Source organism: Amphibalanus amphitrite, unplaced genomic scaffold, assembly GCF_019059575.1.
Source record: "Amphibalanus amphitrite isolate SeventyFive unplaced genomic scaffold, NRLGWU_Aamphi_draft 000349F_arrow, whole genome shotgun sequence".
Lineage (NCBI taxonomy): Eukaryota > Metazoa > Arthropoda > Thecostraca > Balanomorpha > Balanidae > Amphibalanus > Amphibalanus amphitrite.
The window spans coordinates 61,771-84,854 of record NW_024881844.1 but is presented as its reverse complement, the minus strand read 5'-3'; the positions used below and the strand labels follow the sequence as shown (position 1 = coordinate 84,854).

Genomic DNA, 23,084 nt, shown 5'->3' with positions numbered 1-23,084 from the left:
TATCAGTGGGGTATGGAGAAGTGCAATGAAGTGGGCAGGCGAGTTTCGTAATTTGATGTTGCTGCAACACTGCAGTGACGCTGCAAGATTTTCTAAATATTTCCCAGATGCACTATCACTAGTTTGCACTATCAGGTGCTAAAATGCACTAATTCTGGCGTCTATGTGGATGCGAGGACCTGTGGCAGCGCTCCGCGCGCATACTTTATACCGTGGCGGCAGACACAAGCACCAACTACCGACAACAGGTCACCACGCATGCTCTAGCGGGCCGGGGAGACGGGGCAGCTCCCACGCGGGCGCCCAGTACAGCACGAGGTACACCTTCCGGGAAGAAGCAGGAAGAACGCTAACGAACTGTGACGCTGAAGAATGCCGTCATTTCAATGCATGTGTTTCATTAGTTATGCGAGGATTTCAGACTTATAAAGATTATTCAGTATTCATCGGAGATTTGTTTAGACCCATACATGTCCAGCCATGAAAATCAGACAATGTTGTAGAAATATAAACACCGAGAAGATTGCGGGTAACTGGTACAGCTAATAGATATGCGGTACCTGATTTTTCTGTAATCTGCATGTTTTGATGTAAAGTGTGCCATGTCTAGACACGATCATGTTTAGACATCAAATCTTGGCAGGACATGCTTTGGGTTAGTCTATGTTCTATCATCTAATGTGCATTTTTTCGAGTTGTCATTTCAATGCTAGTTTAATCGTCTCACCAATGATATGTGCTCAAACATCTGAAACACCAGACCAGTTATGTTAGCGTTTGTTAGACTTCAGGGGCTGAGTAGAAGCAGCCGCGGCCAGCAGCTTACAAAGCAGCAGATCCTCCCGTCAACGTAGCGTTACAAGCAGAGCCGAAAATTGCCAACCAAGCCATGATGATGATGATTTGGTGTTTTAGGGCGCACCAGCAACGAGGCTATATGCCAACCAAGCCAGACAACTAGACACGTTACGCCAACTTCAAACTGACATTGCGGCTTCAAAGCTTCAACCGGGTGACCAAAACACCATCCAAGGCAAACAGTGCCGCGAGACTGGCCCGCGTCCCTCTCTTTACACCAGGCATGGGGACAGGCGACAGGTGCGGGCGTACCGCTGCGGCGCCGGCCGAACCCCTGCTCTGCAGACAGCCAGCCTGACCGGACATGACCATTATGTGCTCTGCATTTATGTGGCGAAACCTTTGGCTGTTGATGGAAAGTTGACAATGCAAAAATGAACTCTTGTGTGCAGATAAGAACTCTCCGCAAGCTGAGTGGCACACCAAGAACCCGGCCAGCTCCGCAGCTGAGCGCCCATCCCTCGCCTTTTCTTCCCCATCACCTTCCGCTGTCTCCCCTTCCACTCACCCCCTGGGCCAGCATCTGCATGGCAATGAGCCGGACCACGGTAGAAGCGAAGTGCTGCGGCGGCGGATAGTGGACGGCGGCGGCCGAGTCCGCGGCGGCGCCCTCGCCCGCGGTGGTGACCCCGCTCTCGCCTACCACCAGCGCCTGACAGACGAGGATGAGCGCCTTGAGCGGCGGCAGGTGGGCGATGTACGGGTACTTGCAGAGCGTCGTGTAGACGCCCTTCAGCAGGTTGGCGGCCGCCACCCAGTCCGTGTGACGCTGTGAACAAAAGAGAGGCGAGGGATGCATCTGTCACATGTGACGGGGTGCATTCACGTCGGCTGTAGCTGGTGAAGCTCACTTCTGTTACAGATTGACTCAGCTACATTCAGGGTTTATTATTGCTACGGTAGGAATCCGTTCATAACAGTACAGATACGGAGTTTGATCTTTTGCGTAACACAATACACATGTCAATTATGTGATGATGGAACTCAAAGCACCTACCCTGATGAAGCTCTTCTTGAGTATTTTGGTGAAGACTTTCTCGAGCCGTCGCATGATGATGATGAGTGTGGGTTTGAGAGCCTCTTGAGACCAGTCTGGGTAGGTGAGGATCTGGTTCATGTACTTGACCAGGCCGCGACAGGACATGGTCTCCGGGTCGTACGGCGCCACCTTCAGCAGGCTGTGGGCGATCTCGGCCAGACGCTGCGGCGACAGAAACACACGCGCGACGTCAGAAACAGACAGAAGTGGTAGAGGCTGAAACTGCATATGATGCTGAAAATGAATGCAATCATGTTAGTTGCCTGATGTCTGAATAGGTATAGAGATTATCTGCATGTAATTGGAATGGTTATAAATTCAGCATGCATGACTAATTTCGTGGAAATTAAACGGCATATCGTAATTGAGTTCCGATTTTTTACGTGTTCGGAATAGCGTTTTGAATATGTCCACTAAGCGCACGAAGACAGGGATGATTGCTAATGGATTTTTCATCCATTGCTATTATTTGCTATTCATTTGCACCAGCTTTCATTTCTAGTCTGCGGAGCCACGCGGGACTGGCCGGGCCGTCGGGGCCGCCGGAGTGGATGCTGTTCCGCAGTGCACTGGCGTCCCGCGGCACAGCCTACCCAGCCAGTCGCCGTCGCCATCCTGCACTCGGCCGTATTTCTCCAGTCTATCCGGCTCAATCTCGGGCCGCCAGGAGCTCTGTAGTACCTATGTGGACTGTAGTACTTACGCTGTGGCACTTGGCATCCAACAGCTCGACCTGCTTGGTCTCCACACCGGCTCCGGGCTTCTTGTTGAGCTCGTGCAGCCGGGCTGAGCAGCGCGAGAGGAACTCGGCGACAATGTTCAGCAGCGTGTCCCGGGGACGGCGGAACGCCTCACGGAGAACCTGCGAACCACGCTGAGCTGGCTCAAATAGTTTTAAGAGAAAAACAACATTCGTGAACGTTAGCTTTTTCACATTTAGTGAGCTGGAAACTTTTTGGCTACACTGATCATTGCTTATTTATGTTTACATTTTCATCAAGTGTGTGCCTAATGCACTATCGAAAGGCGCAAGCTGCGCGCGCTGCTCAGCCGAGAGACGTGCGTGTGTTACCTCCGAGTCCTCCATGTCGCGCTCCATGAAGTTGGTCCTCCTCGTGTCGCTGACGAACATGCGCGAGTGCGAGTCCTCGTCCAGGTCCAGCGCGGCGTTGTGAGTCTCCTGCGCCGCTGTCCGGGTGAACGTCTTCATACTGGACGTCTTGAACTCTGTACTGCCCCGCGTCGGACCGGTGTAGTTTCTGTGAATGGGAAGACATTATCAGTCGCTTTCCCGGCGACCCAGGACAATGAGATTGACTGCCAAAGATTCATAATAACAAAGAATACGTTATTCCAGAGAAAGATATCCAGTGAGGACTGAGCAGCTTGCATTTACAAAATCCCCAACGCCTTCACGTCTTACTTGGCCAGCGGCTCGCAGTTGTGCAGCAGCGTTTTAATGGAGAGTGCCAGCTGGTGGATGACCTCCTTCTCGCCCTTGAGCTCTGCCTTCGGGCCCGCCGTGGTGGCCACGCTGGAGATGCGCTCCACGTGCCGCAGGTAGAAGGGAATCACCGCCTCCAGCACGTTCAGCATCTGGTGGGCTCGCCGGCTGTCGGCCGCGTACGCCACCACGGTGACGCACAGGCTGATGACGTCCATGATGGTGACGTCGTCCGTCTCCTCGTGGTAGCAGAAGTCGAGCGCGCGCAGCGGCTTCTCGACAGAGACGAGCTCGATGCAGTTGAGCGGGTCCGGAGACGGCGTCTCCAGAGAGATGAGCAGCCTGAACAGCGTGTCCGGCTGAATCTGGACATCGCGATAGTAGCGTGTCAGTGTGACTGCTCTGTTCACATGATATTAGAAAATATAGAATCAAATCATAGATGTACAAAATGCAGTATATGTATTCTGTCATAGCATACCTTTACAGCAACTGGCAATCCTCATTAATTTACAAACAAATTTTTCCCTTCTAGATACGTCATTGAGATTTGATGAAGTACAAGTAAGTACAACGTCAACGTTGAAAAACATCGGCACAGCGTTTGAGCGGCCTTACCTTGTTGGCGTCTGCGAACGGCAGGTCTGTGTTGAGGTCGAGCATGGGTGCGATGCTGCCGAGCATCTGCAGCACGAACGGCTTGCGGTGGAGCACGTAGAACTGTTTGCAGATGAACTCTACGGTACGACAGAGCAGCGAGTTGGACTGGTGGTTACTGTACACCTGCAGCACCGTCGGCATGATCAGCAGGTACCTGAGGACAAACGGTCAACGGGAACGATGTCAGTCGTTGTGTTGTGCTTATGGAGAACGCCTAAATGTTCCTCGCATGAGCTCAGAGCTGTGTATCAAAAATTATCCAATAAGGGAAGTAAATCGGCATGAGTAAAGCGACTTTGGGTCCATCATCTGTAAACATGTAGACGCCCAGTTTTCCCGTGAAATTTCGGGTCATTCCACGATCATGTAGCAGATATCGAAACATTCCACGACTGACTCCCTCTGTACCGACCCACCCGTTACTGGAGAAGACGTTCTTGAACTGGTGCGCGGCGCTGATGTAGGTGGCCATCACCAGCCGCAGCATGGCGCTGTCCTCGCAGTGCAGCAGCAGGCACCCGTTCACCACGTTTATGAACAGGTGGATATCGCCCGAGTAGGCAAAGTTGCCCGCCATGCCCTCGAACATCCGCGACATCATCTTCACCCAGATCAGCTTGTGCATGCTGTCCAGACACTTGAGCTCCTGTGGGGCGGTGACAATCCAATGTGATATGTGTCTTGTGACATGCTAGTAGGTATATGTCAATAGTGTCCGTGCTACGAGTAATAACTGATCAGTACAGTGGCGATTTGCCAATAAAACTTCGTAAATAACTGTAATTTGTACACATTGAGTTGAAGTTCATGCACCTAACGACCAACAGTTCACAGATTAATGACATGTGTAGTCAGGATTGCATACTATTTCTTCATACGATTAATGACATAGGCTGAGGGTAATCGGCAAGCATACGTTTCCCAGGTGTCCTCCTTTGTACAAGTGGAAGTCCGTCTCCAGAGCCTTGCGAGGAAACGCTGGTAGCTTGGTGAGCTCCTCATGGAGGAAGAACACTCGCTGAGCCACCTGAAACGAAACGAATAACTTTGTCTCTATGCCATCTTCACTGGATGTGCAACAGTTCAAAGATTACATGATCATGCTACCTTACTTGAGACATGACACTTGGCAGTTCTAGTTCTAACGAGATGTGTAGACTTGTATCCTGACCTGATCCGGTCTCATCAGCATCGCCAGGCTCTTCAGCGTTTTGCCGATCTCCAGCAGTTTCAGGTAGAAGACGTTGTTCTGCATGGCGTTGTAGGCCTCCTCTGGATCGATGTGGATCAAGCTCAGCTGCGGGTACTGCGACCGCTTGAAGAAGTAGAAATCTCGCACGTACGCCTTCGGGTTGTGAATCACGCCTGAAATAAATATTAGACCATTATTCGATGATGCTTTTCTTGTTTTAACATTTTCCTTGAGGTCATCTGTAATGAAAAACTCGATGAAATGGTCACAGTTTTCCTCGATTTCGGAAGGGGCTACCGGCCGAACGTCCTTCATTGCATATATTACCTGTCTTATGGTCCACCAGAAAGTAGGACCTGTGTTCGTGCTCGGGAATGCTGAAGAATTCTCGTGCTTCAGTCAGAATCTGACAGAACTGGGTGTCTTCCTGGATCGGAAACTGGGACGGAATGCCGCCGGCGTCCGGACCTGCCGGACAGAAAGAAAATTCAACCTAGTCAATGCCAATGAAGCCTCGATGAAAGGTCATCGTTTATCGTGCTCAAACCATGCTTCTAAGGTGAAGCGGACGTACGAGAAAGCTCGTAATTTCACAAACAATTAAACATACATTTCACTTCAGCGGTAGAGATGCTTCCTCACCTTGAGGTCCATGTACGATGATTCGCTTGGCGGACGGGACGTTGGCCGTCAACATTAGCGTGGCGTCGCACTGCTCCTTCCGGAAGATTTGCTTCAAGTCCTTGAACAATATTCCCTGGATACCGGGGACAACCTGTGTACGAAACAAAACCTGGGGTAGTCCACGTGCCTTGCTAGACCCAGACTGAATTGACGCGAATGACATAGGATATCACACATCAAATCGATTGCAGAAAATTGTTGACCCAGATTAGCTTTCTCATTTATGCGATACACTAACATCCACCACGGCTCACACATTTAGCGATGATGGTTTGAGGCGTCCGCGTGCCCCGCGCGTTTCTGCACACACCTGCCATAACAGCGTGAGTGAGTTGGCGATGTTCTGTGTGGCGAACTCGGAGTTGGAGCGGATCTGGAACATGATGTAGCCGACCAGGTAGTTGTAGAGGGCGAACGCCGTCTGCGCGGGCAGCATCGGGAAAGTGTGGATGAGCCGTCTCAGGTACTGGAGCATCACCTCCTGCCGCTCGCGGGTCAGCTTCTCCAGGAAGTGGCGCAGGAACAGCGCGCTGTCCTCCACCAGACACTTCCAGATCACCTGCGGACGGAGGATACCGGGGTCAGCATCCAAAACCATGCCGGTCGTATAGGCCCATGCGGCCATGCCCCTGTGAGTCAGATGAAATTGGTTAATCCGTCATAACCAAATTGTCAAAATCTACAACAGACTTGTTAGATAAATGTGCCTAGCAATGAAAAAAAAAATGAAGGGCTAGCTGCTCAATACCATATCGGCCACTTTTTGATGCAGCGTACACGGCAGGCGTCTGCACGCAGTGCGTTTTATACGCACCCGTTGCGCCAGGCAGTGCCCTTCCTCAGTACGCACCCGCTGCGCCACGCAGTGTCCCCCCTCTATACGTACCCGCTGCGCCACTCAGCACTCTCCCTATATAAACACCCGTTGCGCCACGCAGTGCCTTCCTCAGTACGCACCCGCTGCGCCACGCAGTAGACGGCCATGCCGTCGGGCGTGACGGCCGTGTCGTCCAGCAGCGCGATGATGCTGGTGGCGGCCGTGCACAGACACGAGGGGAACATCTGCGGCGCCGACTGCGTGTGCGAGCCGCGCAGCACGTCCGTCGGCTCCTCGTCGGCAGCTGGAGGCGCATGGCGATCGGTCACAGTGGTGCAGGGGGCACAGCGACCGGTCACAGGCACAGGGGGGCACGGCGATTGGTCACGGCGGCGCGGGGGGCAGACGAGTGTCGGGATCGGATGGGGACGGTCCAGGCACGGGTCAAAACGGATGACGAGATCACTCTGAGGCCAGAAGGGTGTCTGATAGGGTAAACGCGGTTAATTAGATAAATATCAGCCGGGGTGAAAAATGTGAAACATGACTGAAGAATAGTACTTGACATCAGAGGTCACGGGCATATTCGGAAACAAGAAATCAAACATCTATATAGGACAATTAGCACGACAGACGACATTTATTTCCATATTAACTTCAGAACTGGCAACGGCTAAGGTACGGGCATAGAATCGCATGTGGTAAGGTGAAACGAAAGAGGTTCGAAGAGGCAAGTAAATGTTACGCCATTTGATGGCTCGCGCGTTGAGGGAACTCAATTCAGTCAGGATGGTCTCCTACCTTGACGTGCAGCTTATGTATCATCCTACAGGACATCCCATCGCCCATTATGGCAGAATGTTCGGATGAAATGAATCTGACATACATACTTTATGGTGTAGGCAGGCATTCAGAAGCGTGCGCTGGACGTTTAAAAAGAAATTTGACAATCATCAGAAGTCATTGCAATTAAATATAAAGTGTTCAGCTTTAAAGAGCATTTGAGAAAGATGACCAACTTTACATTCATTGCGGATGTGTCACTTTTCTCAAGGGCAATAGATAAGCTCTAGGAAACTTAAGGTAGCCCCGATGCTGATAGGAGAAGGGAGCATTTATTGTTCTAACCTCCGATCTGGTAACAATGCTGATAAAACCTCATTATGTGGTCGAAGTTTCCTTCCGACGCCCGGTTGCCTAGCGCCGATGATCGCAGCTCAAAATTCCCTGCGAAGGCATTGTCAGTATGACCAGACGAGCGGACGTGCCAAATGCATGCAACTAGATCAAAAAAGTTTGGCTCGCGCCATAGCTACAAAAATCACCGTCTATAGCATGCTTAGAAGATGCTTAAGTTTGTAAATCTTAGATGCACACACATTTTCTAGTATACGAAACAGACCATAGAAGATGCTCAAAAACCGGAGTTCTCCCATGTCCATGAGCCATACGATCCAGCTAAATGCTTTAGCGATTGGTATATACAAACACGATATGCGAGATAAGCACAATCAGACCGATGCCAAAATCATCCAGAGCTCTGCAAATTATACACAATAGCAAAGGACACTTGTAAGATGTCAAACTGATGATGTATTTTGTTCATGTGCGAATGACATGTCAGCACAATTTAAAAAGGGGTCATGAAATTTTGATGGGTTAGGACACAGGCCAAATAATGAGGTGAAAAGGTAAAAGGACCACTGGTATTTCGTTTGGTGCTAAGTGTCTAAAGTTACCTTAATAATTAAAGTGTTGTGATTGTTGGGAGTTTGAAGGCTTCTTGACAAAAGAAACGATGAAACTGATAGGCAAACTGGATTACAAAAATGTTATTGTGTTCAGCTTCGTGTAACATTCCTGTAATAAAATGTGAGATCCAGAAAGAAAATCGTAATATGGTGTGCAATCGACAATCACGAGCAACTGAAACTCGCGCAGCGGCCTGCAGAGCACAGCCCCAGCGACCAAGCCGAGCGCGGCCGGCCGCGCTGTCCCTGCGGGCTTGCCGGCCGGCCCGCACACCGAGATAGCGCTCCGGACCCGCACCGGGCATCCGCTCACCCTCGTCATGCTCGTCCCCAGCCACGTGGTAGAAGCTGGGCTCGTGCGCCGCCTGCCCGGTGACGGGCACCGTGCTGATGCGGTAGTTCTCCCTGTCGAGTCGCTTCTTCTCCTCCTCCTTCTTCAGGGCGATCTGCACCAGCTCGGCCTGCTGCTTCCGCCGCGTCTTGCCGGCCGACACGATCGAGTGCAGCTCCTCCTTCAGCGTCACGTCCTCGACTTTACTCTTCACCTGTAGGACGATGTAAAATGTTAAACGTCGCGTCCTCGACTTTACTCTTCCCCTGTAGGACGATGCGAAACGTTAGGCGTTGCGTCCCCGACTTCACCTGGGTCATTATCTGGGTCTCTTTACCTGGGTCGTGAAATGGTATGTTTTAGGTCGAAGGAGTGTCGTTAAAAGCCAAAAGGTATATTTCCTCTCAAATGAGCTCCTCGTGAGGCTTTATCAGTTTCTCTCTCATCGCCAATGGCCATTGGAAATAGAACGGCGCTCCCGTTTGGCTATGGGAATCCAAGTTTTTCCGTTTCGGCGGCTGCCGTACCTGCGGCATCCAGGAGGGGTCGACCACGGGCAGAGCCTCGATGCCGATCTTGGGTGAGGGGAGGGTGAACTCTATGCCCGGCGGGGGGACCTTGAAGCCGAGGTGCGCCGTGTCCTCCATCCTCGGCCAGCACTGGTAGCGGAACCGCCACAGCGCCTGGAACCTGGGACAAAGGGAGATTTGTGACAGCTGCAGTGGAGCCCGGGTTCTGGGGGTAATTGGGGGTAATCAATCAATCCTGGTGGACCCGCCGCAGAGCAACTCTAGGCGTGGCCAGTTGGGGTGTCAGAGTCGTCCAAGAGGATTTACTGGATGTTGCGTCATTCTACCACATCTCGAGAGTACAACGTTTCACCAAGCCTATTCCACCCTCAACATACCCCGTGCACAGTTCTCGCCCGTGACCTACCTGAGGATGGCGTTAACCCGCTCCGTGGGGTCGTCGTGCTGCAGGTGGCGCATCAGGATGTCGCTGGTGAAGCCCGGTATCTTCACCGCCGATAGTATACACAGGGTCGCCGCCGCACTCGCAACCTGCCGAATACCTGAGCGTGAGCAATGCGCTTGTGTTTATTTTCCCTCACTGTAGCGTCTAGGTAATGTATTCGATGAGCGTATCGGATTTAGCAGTGTCCACGGCAGTTCAATGTGAACGCTGAGCTGATGAAGAGAGCGGAGTTGAGTTTCTCTCACCTCGTGATCGGTGTCCAGCAGGAGGCCCCAGGTGACGGGCAGCACCTGCAACAGCACGTCCTCCGACAGCACCACGGCGCTCTTGGCCAGCAGGTTCAGCGGGATGTGGAACAGCGTGTGCACCTGGAAATGCATACAGGCTGGATAACGTAACGGACATGCTATTCTGCATTCTTGCCTTTTTAAACATTCCTAATATGTACTTCCTTTGTTCAGCAGTGGATCTCACTCTGAGCTAAAAAGGTGCTTCGCTGACCAGAAACCCTCTGAGAGATGCCCTGGCTGACCTGGGAGGTGATGTATTTGACGATGGGCGGCTCCTCCTTGGGCGCGCGCCGGTCCGGTCCGCTGAGGGAGCTGGTGTCTGCTCCTCCGCGCTCCACGTCCGAGTCGAGCGTCTCGCGGGAGAAGTGCAGACTGCCCGTGTTCAGCCGACCCGACACGCCCTCCGGCACACGGTCCACCCTGCTCGGAGGCGCAGAAACATGTGTTTTAGACTTTTCTGTATCCGGCTGTTACCCGTAGGTAAGTCACATCGCGCGAACTGAGGCACGCACATCACACTTACCTGTCTCGCTCGCGCCTTCCGACGCTCTCCTTTCGTTTGATGGGGCTGCCCTGGGAGTTGGCGTCGGTGCGTTTCAGCCGGGAGCGGTCTTTGTGGCTGCTCTGACGAGAACTGCCCTTGGAGTGTTCGGTGGACGGGCTGGTGCTCAGGTCCTCATCGTACACCTGTCGAGAATAGGAGTCAGCATGAGCATTGAGAAGTCAGCTCAGCCGGTGGAACTGCTGAAGGTCCACGCGTTTGTGGGCTTTATTTTACAATATGTTAAGCATGGCGGTGTACGAATTCGATAACGTCCAATAAATGCAAGCAAGTATGGCGTGTTAATATCCGGTCGGATTGTTGAACAAAATTTTGCCTCAGCGCATTATATATTCCCCGCAAGAATGGGTCATTTAGTAAAGGCTGAGTCCACCGCGAAGCGTCTCCCTCGCCCTCATTCAGCAGCCAACTATGCAAATCACATTACGGTACGACAGGCCACAAGTAGCCGGTGGCGCCGGCCGCCAGCCATCCTCACCGTCTTCACGGCCTTGACGAGCCTGTTGCAGGCCCGCATCAGGCGTTTGTAGCAGTTGGGCTGGCAGAACTGCTGGTGGCGGCAGCTGTAGCTGAGCCCGGTCACCATCTCGGTGGCCACGCGCAGCCACGGCAGGTGCTCGGGCACCGTGAAGTCGTCCGTGTCGGCGTCGCTGGGCGTGTCGGCCAGGTGCTCGTCGCTGAGCATCCCGGGCGACTCCTCGCCGCTGTGCTGGTCCGACGTGGCGCTGCAGTCGCTGATGGCCGACACCTTGCGCCGCGACTTGATGCTGTCCGCCCGTTTGATGGCTGTGACGAATTACAGAGAGTTAGCCTTTGTTGGGCGTGAGGAATAACAAATGCAGTAATAACCAGTATAACGCCTTTTGGGGCGACTAACGGAGCGAGCGAGAGGGTGGGCCTTGCACGTGCGAAATTGCGAGGGGGTACCTCCAACCGACTTGTGCAGTGTGCACGGCACCCTACTAATCGGTGTCTAGCGATGTGCCAAATTTGAACACAATCGGCCCAGCCGTTCTTGAGATCTGGAAGCGGCACCCTGCACGTGCGCACGTGCAAAATGGGTCCCAACTGACTTGTGCACGGCACCCTACTAACCGGTCCCTAACTGTGTACCAAATTTGAGTGCAATCGGTCGAGCCGTTCTCGAGATCTGGAAACGACCCCTGCACGTGCGCACGTGCAGCAGCACCCCAACTCTGGCACATGGATATGCAGTGCCTAGTGGGAGCCTACCTACATGCCAACTTTCAGCGCAATCGGCCAAGTAGTTACCGAGATATTGCAACAATTACAAAACTGACACCTCTTCGTTTTGCACGTGGCACGTGCATAAGGGGTCACCCACATGCTTCGGGAATAGTCCAATACTTGGTAGAAGAAATGAAGCTACCCTACAAAAATTACCGCATGCAAATCGGTCAAGTGGTTGCTGAGATATAAGCCTCGCAAAAGCGTCCGCACGGCCGGCCGGCCGGTCGGCCGGCCGCTCATACTCAGAAATTTCCGTTAATCTAAGGAAAGACTCCGCTCGCTTCGCTCGCTCCGTAAAAAGGCTATCCTGAATATGTAGTAACCATGATAGCGCCTTTTGGGGCGACTAACGGAGCGAGCGAGAGGGTGAGCCTTGCACGTGCGAAATTTCGAGGGGGTACCTCCAGCTGACTTGTGCACGGCACCCTACTAACCGGTCTCTAGCGATGTGCCAAATTTGAGCACAATCGGCCCAGCCGTTCTCGAGATCTGGAAGCGGCACCCTGCACGTGCGCACGTGCAAAATGGGTCCCAACTGACTTTTGCACGGCACCCTACTAACCGGTCCCTAACCATGTACCAAATTTGAGCGCCATCGGTCCAGCCGTTCTCGAGATCTGGAAACGACCCCTGCACGATAGGCGTTATCACAAGTGTATTCGCGGCCATTGGGGCGACGTAAGAAAAGAAGAAAACAACTGGCCCCAAGAACTTTAAATTATCATTTAGCATGCACATTTTCCTTGATATGTAGAGAATTTACCATTAATTTTTATAGAAAATTGCATTTAAAATCTTCCATTCATGCTTTTTTCATCGTTTGCACAGTATGTTCTTTTACTAAGCTAGAAACACTAATTAGAAATAGTTCCCGCATCATCAAGAACAATAGGGAAGGCTTGAAGTGAATACAATAATCTAAACGGTTTTGTAATCCATGTGAAGACACTTCTAAAATTGCCTGTAGAAATATTAAAGGCAAAAGTTCAACCTTTTCACAAGACTGATGGCTATAAACCTATTCAACGTGTGACAACTCAGCCGGTATTTCGTCGCCTACAGCCCAGCTTTCCCTAGTGACCGATAGAGGCGCTGCTATCGATGTCCGCCCGTGCCGCCTAACGACGTGCGCACGTGCAGCAGCACCCCAACTCTGGCACATGGATATGTAGTGCCTAGTGGGTGCCTACCTACATGCCAACTTTCAGCGCAATCGGCCAAGTAGTTACCGAGATATTGCAACAATTACAAAAGTGACACCTCTTCGTTTTGCACGTGGCGCGTGCATAAGGGGTCACCCACATGCATCGGGAATAGTCCAATACTTGGTAGAAGGAATGAAGCTACCCCACAAAAATTACCGCATGTAAATCGGTCAAGTGGTTGCTGAGATATAAGCCTCGCAAAAGCGTGACCACGGCCGGCCGCTCATACTCAGAAATTTCCGTTATTCTACGTAAGACTCCGCTCGCTTCGCTCGCTCCGTAATTATTGAGATTTGTGTTGTGTTTACTAGAAACTAGTCCATGGGGTGCGGAGTGACCCAATGGAAATAAAATAAGTCTCAGAAAAAAACTCAAGGTTCCAATGAAGTACCATTTGGAGGACAGCAATCAGCATCAAACTATGCGGACGGCGATTCCAGCGGTACTCACACTCGGCGTCCGGGTCGCGCTCCTTGCCGGCCCGGCGCAGTTTGATGGACCGCCGCCGGATGCTCGAGCTCGGGTTGAAGAACCCCTGGCCGCCGCTGCGCTTCAGCAGGTGACTGCGCGCGCCGGCGGCGATGCGCGCTGTGCGGGAGCACTCCTCCTGGATGATGGTGTTCTGACTGGAGCACAGGCTGACGTCGTCCGGCTCCTGGAGTACGAAGCTGATTTTTCGCTCGCTGCTGATGGGCACGTGGTCGCCGCTAATGGACTGCAGGCTCTGCGCTGACGTCTGCGAGTAGCCCATGCTGCTGAGCGCGGTGCTCCAGCGGCGCGAGCCGGCCGGCACGCCCAGTGAACCTCCCAGCATGCTGGGCGCCCGCTCGCGCTGCGGTGGCTGGAAGGTGCGCGGCAGCAGCGGGTACGTCTCGCGCATGAAGGCAGTGATCTCGTAGAGGAGCACGCAGCAGGCGAACCGCAGCGCCATCGGACACTCGCGACCGGTGGGGTTGACGCTGGCTGTCGGTCGATGGAAAATTGTGCACCGTTAGGGCGTAGCTAAACTTCACGGCGAAACATCGTGAAAAGGCTGTTATTCGCATATCTATTTCCATTGGTGGCAAAAAAGCCTCTTTAATTTCATACTAACTACACATAACACACCAAATATAAATATAACCAAGGCTAAGCCAGATATTTAGCATTATAGATCATCCTATTGATCGTGTATATTTCATTCTTTGTTTATTGTATCATCAGCAGGGTACCTAATCCCATTTGCAAGTGTAATAACGATTAAAATAGAAATAAATGCAGCAAAGGCTGCCACACAAGATAAGGCGCTCACACGGCCATGACACACAAACACACGCTGGTCCTTTATGATGCTAAAGCCTGCTGGCGTTGGCGACATCAATCGATCTCTTTAGACAGTTTCTACATCACCTTCATCCAGGAAATCCTCCTCGTCATCGTCCAGCCGCAGTTGCCGTTTGCGCGCGTCGTCCAGGGGAGCGCTGTCGGCCGGCCGCCGGCCATCCCCTCCGCAGCCACCACCCTCGCCCGGACGCTGGCCGTCGCTCAGCACTGTGTCCAGCCGGGATCCCAGCGCCTGAGAACGGGGGCGAGGGCTGATGTCCGGCTCATGACTCGGCGCGAGCATGCCTGCTAGTTAGGACCGAGGAGGCGTCATATTAACGCTAGTTTATGCAGTGCTACCTCGTAATAAGCAAAATTTCGTGCAAGAAAACTGATGAAGGGAGAGAATGGTCACCTTTTGCAGCCTAGTTCCTCTTTTAATGCATCGATATACTTGGCCTAAAATAATAAAGCACGGCAAGCTATAGAAAAAAAATAAAGAGAATAGAAATGATATATCCAGCTTCTACCAGTCGGCACATGTCATGCATATTTTCCGCGATCGTCTCCGCTCACCTCGGCCCACTGGTAGAACAGTTTGCCGGCGGCCCGCTGCAGCACGTGCGTCCGCTTGGCGCCCGTCACCGGTTTGCTGTGTAGTGGGCCGGAGCTTCTGAACAGCGGCAGGTTGAGCTTCATCCAGGCCGGCCACAGGCCCTTGTTACAACGGTGCACAAAGTGGGCGCACTCCAGGTAGAAGCAGGCCCGGGTGGCCACCGGCACTCCCGGCTGTTGGCGGTGGTAAAACATGGTATAAACTTATCGAGGAAAATACAATAACTTTCACTATCCGTTAGAAAATGTATCTCGCCTTTCTAAGATCACGCAGTTGGCTGTAGATCAATAGGCGTGTCGCCGGCCAGCTGGTGTTTCCCAGCAAATTAACACAAATGATATTCAGAGCGCGTCGCCGGCGAATTGGGCCACATTTCACCGCTGCAGCCCATTGGCAGAGAGCGCACGTAATAGTCAGGCCACGTTCTGTGGCTAGTAAAATGCTAACGAGGTTACCGCCCGGAATTGCTTCCCCGACTGTGGGCCGGTGGCGGAGGCTCCGGTGGTAGGGGAGAGTGGGGCACATTCGTGCATGGGGCACATTCGTTTTTAGCAGTTTATGGGAAGATGAGTGACTGCACGAGCTAAAGGTAAATTATGAAAATACGTCTATCATTGCCGCCCTTCGTTCACTGTAAAAGACAACACTGTACCTGCTGTCATGCTTGATAAAAACGCAAATTTGTCATATTCGTGCGCTTTCCAAACTTTTCTCATATCATCCATTTTCGTGATCCTGACTCGGAAATGTGGTTTAACTTTTCAAAATTGGGGGCGAAGAAGCTCACTTTATTCCCGGAACTGCTTCAAACTTGTTTGTTGAAAAACTGTCATTTTTTCAATAAGAAATTTTGAAATATATTACAAATAACGTCGTGGGGCAGGTTCGTGTACGCACTGCCTAGGGCACATTCCTCCATATTTTTTTCCGTTTTTGCGATTTATGACTTTATCTGTAGTAGTGACGCTCGCCTGACTACGTCTGGGCTGCTTGCGACGTCGTGACAAGTAATTCACGTGACCTTGAAGAGGTCACGGAGGCGGGTCGATGGCCGGCAGTTGGCACATTCTTGTTGGCCAGCCCATTCTTTCTACATATGTTGTGTAATGCATTCTTGTCGAAAGGAATCAAGTGAAAGGACCCCCTGCCAATTTCTTTTGGTAAATGTCTTGCAATGCCCGGTAATTCCTCGAACTTTGCAGGGTGCACGGAAGTGCCCCACCCCTTGCACGAGTGTGCCCCATACCTGGGGCAGTTTCGTGCAAACGTTCAGAGTTATTAAAAGTCATTTTTTTCTAATGGAAGCGATAACTTTAGAGGATAACTTTTAAAGAGGAAAAATATCTGCAATAGTTCCTTCCCATACTACAATCAACAATTTTGCCATTGCACTAACCGACGAACAGATATATGGATTTATTCATTTTTTTGCACGAATGTGCCCCACTCTCCCCTATTTCTCGGTTCGGCGGCGGAGCGGGGTCGGGTGTTCTTACCAGGGAGAAGGCGGCGGCTACCATAGGTGCGTCCGGTACACTGCCCGGCGGGGCTGATTCCATCAGCAGGTTCAGTCTGCAAACGCACAGCGTCCGAGTGTTACATAGACTGTGCGTGAACATATTCTTCGCAGCTGTGCCTACGTTCTGGATGTTCAAAACACTGTCATTACTGCTGCAGTTCATTATTCAATAGAAAAACACAATGCTAACGAATAGTATTGTCCATTTCAAACATTCTGCGGTTATTGAATATGCTGAATATGAAAATGTTTGAGGAATTACTTCACTAGACTTTCCCGGTCGACTGCACCTACATTTTCATGCCGTTCCGGACAGCGGTGGTGTTGACCAGTCGACATTCCTTGACGATCATGTACTCGAGACTCTGTGGATAGCCGTCAAAGTCCCACGAGTTGTGCCGACTCCGGTCTGGTGAGCGGACAGTGAACGATCGTCAGCTCACATATATCTCATAAAAACGTGCTAATAACTAGATATGGTGGGCGGAATTTACGTTATGCAATGCAAGTTAAATGCATCCCGATTATTCGAAACAGCATTGTTCATAGTTTATATCAATTCGCCAAAGTAGAGAGTCGTCAGTATTACCGATACAGTCATAGAGGAGCGGTAAGTAAATCAGTCGTTACAGGTGGTTGGTTCTGTACCTGGTACGTCCTCATGCAGTCCCTCCTTTCTCCGGTTTCTGCCGAGTCCGATGCGGCTCAGCTGGTCCTCCATTCTCTTTCGGGCTCGGTATAGGCTCAGACTAACCGTACTGGGGAGAAAACAGCACCCACTAACCGGTGTTCTTGGTAAAACCACGCAGAAAGACACCGGTATCACTGGATGCTGATTATCACATTGATGCAAATAATTAACCAATTAGTATTAAGCAAATATATTCAAAACCACACAATGCATATGAACTCCGCCGGAGGTTAACAGTGCCATCCCGATAGGTACCGGACGGACCAATGCCCCCCCCCCCCCCTCCCCCTACGGTAACATGTGTCAGATGTTGGGGACCGTCCTGCCTTACCCTCCCATGCTGTATGGTGTTTTGGGACCGTCCTGCCTCACCCTCCCTTGTTGTATCGGATGGTGGGACCGTCCTGCCTCACCCTCTCCTGTTGTATCGGATGTTAGGACACCGTCCTGCCTCACCCTCCTCTGTGGTATCGGATGTTGGGGACTGCCCTGCCTCACCCTCCCCTGTAGTTATCTGATGTTGGAACCGGACTTCCTCCTGTTTCATCGGATGTTGAAGGACCGTCCTGCCTTTGGGACCGTCGTGCCTCACTCTCCCCTGTTGTATCGGATGTTGGGACCGGATTTCCTCGCCCCCTACCCTGCTGTATGGTGTTTTGGGACCGCCCTGCCTCACCCTCCCCGGTTGTATCGGATGGCGCGGTAGACCGACTGCCTCCGAATGCTCCGGTCAGAGCCCTCGCCGTCCTCCGTGCTCTCCTCCGAGCCCTGGCGACCGGTCACCTCCCGGCGGAACAGGGACGCTGGCAGCACAGCACACACATACGCCGGTCAGGGGTCACGGGTCAGCGGTGCCTCCTCGTCAGCCCGCGCCGGCTGGGCTTTGTCTCTTTATCATCGTACTATATTGAACCTCGTTAAATTATAATAAATCACAATAACAACCACAATATTTGGTTCCAGACTCGTGTGCTTCTGATCCATTATTAAAGTGCCTTTTTATCTCACTCGTTTGAAAATGTTTTTTTTCGGTTTTGGGCTTACTTATCTCCTTGCAGGTTGAGACAGAATCCAATAAGTGGCTCCATACAGGCAGCAGATACACCGAAATTATGTACTGAGTGTGCATTCCAAAAATAACAGCTCAGGCTTCGATGTTTTAGCGAAATGGCCTTTGTAAAAGTGTGTGTGCACATCAAAGATAGGCAGATGACATTCGTGTTATTTGTGTTTGTCATCCAGGAAGAGTTAGTGACATCGTTGAAAGCGAAGACAAGCGTGTGCTCAAGAATAGCGGTGCACGTCAATCGAAGAAAACAGTCTTCCACCAGCTTAGTTAGTCGTTAATAACATTGAAATGCAGCATTTTCCCGTAGGTGCTATTAATTCCAACTGAGCTTCGATTTTATTTGAAGAACATTTACAAACCTCCAAAACAGATAAACCGAGGGAGTTTTCAGTGGTTATCAAGAAGTGGGTGCATTAGTGCGCTGTGAGTGAGCCAAACACAATTATGTAGAACGTGGTAGAACTGTCCTCCAAAACTTACTTCTTTTAAATCCGCCGTCTGGCACAGTGTTGACAGGCGTTATTTCAATGACATGAAATCATATTGATTCAATGTTATGATTTCCAGAATGTCTATCAAAACTGTTTCAGTACACCCCTAACCGTTGCAATGCTGAGGAAAAAATTATGATCACAGATAAAAAACAAGTTAACAACCGACCAGTAGCTATTTAGCATTCAATGCTGTAGCAACAGCCTGGGAGTTTCTCGGAATTCACCGCGCTAGGTAGACTGTACCGCATGACATCAATGAACAGCGGCACAGCATCGACTGCCTGCACGGGTCTGATATCTACAGAAGTCCATGAACGGTGAACTGCACTCTGCAGCGTTTTTTCATCGCACTCGGGTGCCCCGCCCACTGCCTGTGACGTCATTTTGTACCCCCGGGGCGGTGGGTCACGTGACTCACCGAAGCGGGACACACGGCGCGTGCGCGGCTCCTCGGCGGCCCGCGTCGAGTGGCGGTTCTTTCTGCGGATGGTTGACGCCGGGCTGGGACCCGGTGGGCTCTCGTCGCCATCCGCGTCCAGCATGCTCTACCGATCGGAAGAATTGAGTGAAAAACTGCCTGCCACTGAAGAGTGAACAATTAAAATGGACAAGTTTACAGAAAACAATTTGTCTTTCTAAAATTCCCGATGCGACCAAAAATCGTTCAGTGTGCTTCAAATGGTAAAGGGAAAGCAATACCTACCTGTCATAACATACAGCACAGAGTTTGAAGTGAAAATGAAACTCACTCCAACTAAGGATCACGATGATGACTGAAGCTCACCTGATAGAAACCAAAAGCCACGCCCCTGGAAATCAGTACTTCCAATAAATACAACAAATAAGAATAACATTTCCTTCTGATAGAAACTTCATGGCAAACTTTACCTGGACGCTGGGTGCCTTCCGTATCACTGAGGACAGCGAGGCCACGGTGCCCTTTTTCCTGAAGAAGGACTTTTTGTGTCCTCTCTCCTCGCGCTCCTCCTTGTCCTCTGTATGGTAGTAGTTGGTCGGGGATTCCCTGGAGCCGGGCTCGGCCATCATGTGGATGCGCCTGTCATGAAAGAAACAAACGTTGAGCTACAAAGATGATCATTAAGACAATTAGTAATAAGCAAAAATATATTGCCTTAAATGGGTCTTCAAGGAAGTTTCACGGACCAGCCTAATGAAAACTATTTTTATGTGGTAAGCTGATATCAATTTCTTACCGAAATACTGTAATTTCTTACCGAACTACTTTGGTGGTGATGATTGTGTTTTGTACGTTTTTGCGGTCGGTCGAGTCGAAAAAGCCAGCCAAGAGCACCTTCCTGAAGATGCAGCCGTGGTTGTCGCGAACGTATACCACAAACTGTCGGACGTCGTGGTACAGGGCCTGCGTGGAAACAAGAGGAAAGTGACAGCTCTTAGCTTGCCTGTCATATCGCGGCACGTACTCGCATATCAGTCCACTACCGAAAGCCGACACTGCCTGACACTGTCTCCGACACTCCCTGACACAGTTTGACATCTACTGACACCGACAGTCCGGCACTGCCCGATTCTGTCCAACACCGACACTCGACAATCCGCCGCACCGTACGCGTCCGCCACTCACCAGGTGCTCGGGCAGGCGGAGTTCCCGCGACATGGCCACCAGTCGGCGCATGTACTCGCCGAAGATGATGCCGATCATCTGGCCCTCGACGCCACGCACGCTGGCAGTGCCGCGGACGGCGCCAAAGTTGGTGGCGTAGCCGAACTGGTGGGCACTGTCAGCCTGCTTTCCGGACGTTCGCTTTTGGTCTGGGGACGGCAGACAATACGTGAATGAGGCGGGATCGATCGCCGATGTGAGTTTGTGCCCTGATGAATATTGCCACCCTCTCGATTGTACTGAACATGAGGGACAACGCAACGATATAACTAGATAAAGCAAGGGCGTGTATCTTGTGACGGCCCACCGCCATCATGTGGCTATCCCTGCCATCTGCCATCCCTGCCCTCTTCCTTCCCTACCCATGCCCTCTCCCGCGGCCATCCCCGCCCTCTGCCGCGGTCCTCCCTGTCCTCTGCCGCGGTCCTCCTTGTCCTCTGCCGCGGTCCTCCCCGCCCTCTGCCGCGGTCCTCCCTGTCCTCTGCCATCCCACGTTCTGCCGTAGCTATCTATCGTCATGACCATCCCTGTGTTCTGCCATCCTGCCCTCTGCTGTGGCTATCGCCGGGCTCTGCCGCGGCTATCGCCGTGTGTGTAATTGATGGCTGGTGACGGCCGATAGTCGTTTGGCGCCCGGCCGGCCGCCGCGTCAGGAGGTCCCCGTCACACCGGATTACGATTACAGAGAGTGGACGCGGGCCACAGCACAATCGTGCCGCACTGAACCTCTAATCTTTTCTGTTTATTCTAACAACCAACCCTCTCTCCCTCTCTCTCCCTCTCCCTCTTTCCTTCTCCCTCTCCTTGCTCTCTCTCTCTCGCTCTCTTTCTCTCTTTCTTTCTGTTTCTCCCTCCCTCTTGCACTCTATCCCCATCTCCATCTCTCTCTCCTCTCTCTCTCTTCTCTCTCTCTCTCTCTCTCTCTCTCTCTCTCTCTCTCTCTCTCTCTCTCTCTCTCTTTCTCTCTATTTCGCCACGCTGTTTGTATTTTCTAATTCTATCCGTTCTCCCCCCCCCTTATATCTCTATCTCGTTCCGCTGCAGTCCTGTGCTGTTACTGACGCCATAGCTCAGTCGTGGTGAGAGATCGCTGTCCGGGGAACGTTTCCAGCCCGGCTGGTCGACGATCGCGGATACTCGCGGGGAGCGATGCGCTCTGCCGACCCCACGGAACGACCGAGGGTGCGAGAAAGTGATGTAGATTTTGTATGAACGAGTAGTGCGGGTGGATGCTGTGTGGTGTAACGTGATGTGTTTTTTGTTTACCCGAGTATAACGAAGTGGGCGTGGCAGCTGATACAATGCCAGTGCATATGAGTGAGAATGTCACGAACTTCGAAAATTACTGTCACAGGTGGAGGGATTTCACTCGATCTTTTGTTGTCGAATTTGCCAAGCAGTTCGCCAGCCTTTGTGTCTATAAAATGGCAGTACAGTAGCAAACATACAACATACACAGCACAGCTATGACGTACCTAAATCAGTTTGAAACTCATTCAAGAGCACCCGAAAACGTTACTCACTCATCGGCGATGCCGCTTGGCCGTGGTCGCCGCACCAGCCGACGAACGAGTGCAGAAACTCCATCAGCTCGTGGATCGACGACTGAGATGACAGCTCCCGCATGTACTTTTTAAACTGTAGAAATCAACGTCATATGATTACAATGGCTGCCCATTCGATAAAACGGTCACGAAAATAATTGAATAGCAAAAATAAAAGAGTTGAAACTCTTACTTCGTGAGATTAAGCTCAGCATTGCAATGCCTGTTTCATGACAGACTGTGCTCAGTTAAATTTGTTCAACTGCAACTTGTAAACAGTTCAGTTAACCTCGCAGGAAATAATATTTTTCTCTGTCTGGCCGACTACTTTATCATATCATTTCTGCGTCGTGGGCTGGCTGCACATATACAAATGACTCGGGAAATGCATCTACAAATGGAAGCTCTTGTGTACGGTCAAGCTTCGCCACCCACTCGGCTCATCAATCTTCACTGTGACGATTAGCCGGAGCGCTGCTGCGGGCACTTCCTCCTCCCTGCTCTACCTCGCTGCTCTATCTCGCCTACTCTCTCCCCGGGCGACCCTCACTCCCTGACACTCACACTGCGCTCGTCAATCTTCAGCAGACGTGTGAGCAGAAGCTGCGCCTGGGAGCGCAGAAACTCGGCACTCGGGCCGCGGTAACCCTCTCGGCAGCCGTGCGCACAGCCCATGTGCTTGAAAGACCTGTCGTAAACGCCACCGCACAGACACTCAACAGCTGACTCGATGAACTTAACAGTAAGTGTTCAGTGCGTTTTATGACTAGAAGGGCGTCAAATAGGCAGCGAACCGAAATTCGTTACATTTAAACATTTATGAACACAAACGTTAAGTATGTAACAAGTTCTTAAACTAATCACAAAGCCTATAAATTCAGGTGGCAGCTATCTCACCTGACCAGTATATCCATGTACAGATAGTGCACGAGGAAGCCGGCCTTGGCCCGCTCGGGCTCGGCCGTCTCCTCTGTCGCGGCTGCCCCGGAGCTTCCGGCAGCGGCGGCCGACCCCTCCTGACGCTCCTCCTCGCGGTCCAGCAGCATCACGTCCATGGACAGCATGATCTCCAGCAGGCTGACGATGGCCTCGGTGACGCGCAGTGTGTTGGTCTGCCGGTTCCTCAGGACCACCGAGTGGAGGCCCTG

The 23,084-nt window shown here is 51.7% G+C and overlaps 1 protein-coding gene across 1 annotated transcript in view; it reads right to left on the bottom strand.

The window, feature by feature from the left end:
* The window catches only part of LOC122389222 (protein unc-80 homolog), a 66,865-nt gene that overhangs the window by 6,721 nt on the left and 37,060 nt on the right, over positions 1-23,084 (bottom strand). Inside the window, exons 18-53 of the mRNA XM_043381046.1 lie at positions 22,834-23,081; positions 22,501-22,624; positions 21,916-22,030; positions 20,354-20,541; positions 19,986-20,131; positions 19,639-19,807; positions 19,169-19,295; positions 18,737-18,754; positions 17,864-17,990; positions 17,145-17,245; positions 16,791-16,905; positions 16,474-16,549; positions 14,938-15,150; positions 14,449-14,614; positions 13,510-14,022; positions 11,082-11,389; positions 10,565-10,728; positions 10,284-10,461; positions 9,997-10,119; positions 9,713-9,837; positions 9,304-9,466; positions 8,759-8,990; positions 7,823-7,921; positions 6,835-6,998; positions 6,188-6,436; positions 5,836-5,968; positions 5,521-5,661; positions 5,173-5,366; positions 4,918-5,028; positions 4,418-4,647; positions 3,960-4,155; positions 3,321-3,706; positions 2,970-3,156; positions 2,601-2,759; positions 1,856-2,059; positions 1,367-1,627 (exon numbers count right to left, since the gene is read on the bottom strand). Of these exons, the coding sequence (XP_043236981.1) occupies positions 1,367-1,627; positions 1,856-2,059; positions 2,601-2,759; positions 2,970-3,156; positions 3,321-3,706; positions 3,960-4,155; positions 4,418-4,647; positions 4,918-5,028; positions 5,173-5,366; positions 5,521-5,661; positions 5,836-5,968; positions 6,188-6,436; positions 6,835-6,998; positions 7,823-7,921; positions 8,759-8,990; positions 9,304-9,466; positions 9,713-9,837; positions 9,997-10,119; positions 10,284-10,461; positions 10,565-10,728; positions 11,082-11,389; positions 13,510-14,022; positions 14,449-14,614; positions 14,938-15,150; positions 16,474-16,549; positions 16,791-16,905; positions 17,145-17,245; positions 17,864-17,990; positions 18,737-18,754; positions 19,169-19,295; positions 19,639-19,807; positions 19,986-20,131; positions 20,354-20,541; positions 21,916-22,030; positions 22,501-22,624; positions 22,834-23,081 (6,453 nt within the window). The remainder of the gene's footprint in view (positions 1-1,366; positions 1,628-1,855; positions 2,060-2,600; positions 2,760-2,969; positions 3,157-3,320; positions 3,707-3,959; positions 4,156-4,417; positions 4,648-4,917; positions 5,029-5,172; positions 5,367-5,520; positions 5,662-5,835; positions 5,969-6,187; positions 6,437-6,834; positions 6,999-7,822; positions 7,922-8,758; positions 8,991-9,303; positions 9,467-9,712; positions 9,838-9,996; positions 10,120-10,283; positions 10,462-10,564; positions 10,729-11,081; positions 11,390-13,509; positions 14,023-14,448; positions 14,615-14,937; positions 15,151-16,473; positions 16,550-16,790; positions 16,906-17,144; positions 17,246-17,863; positions 17,991-18,736; positions 18,755-19,168; positions 19,296-19,638; positions 19,808-19,985; positions 20,132-20,353; positions 20,542-21,915; positions 22,031-22,500; positions 22,625-22,833; positions 23,082-23,084) is intronic.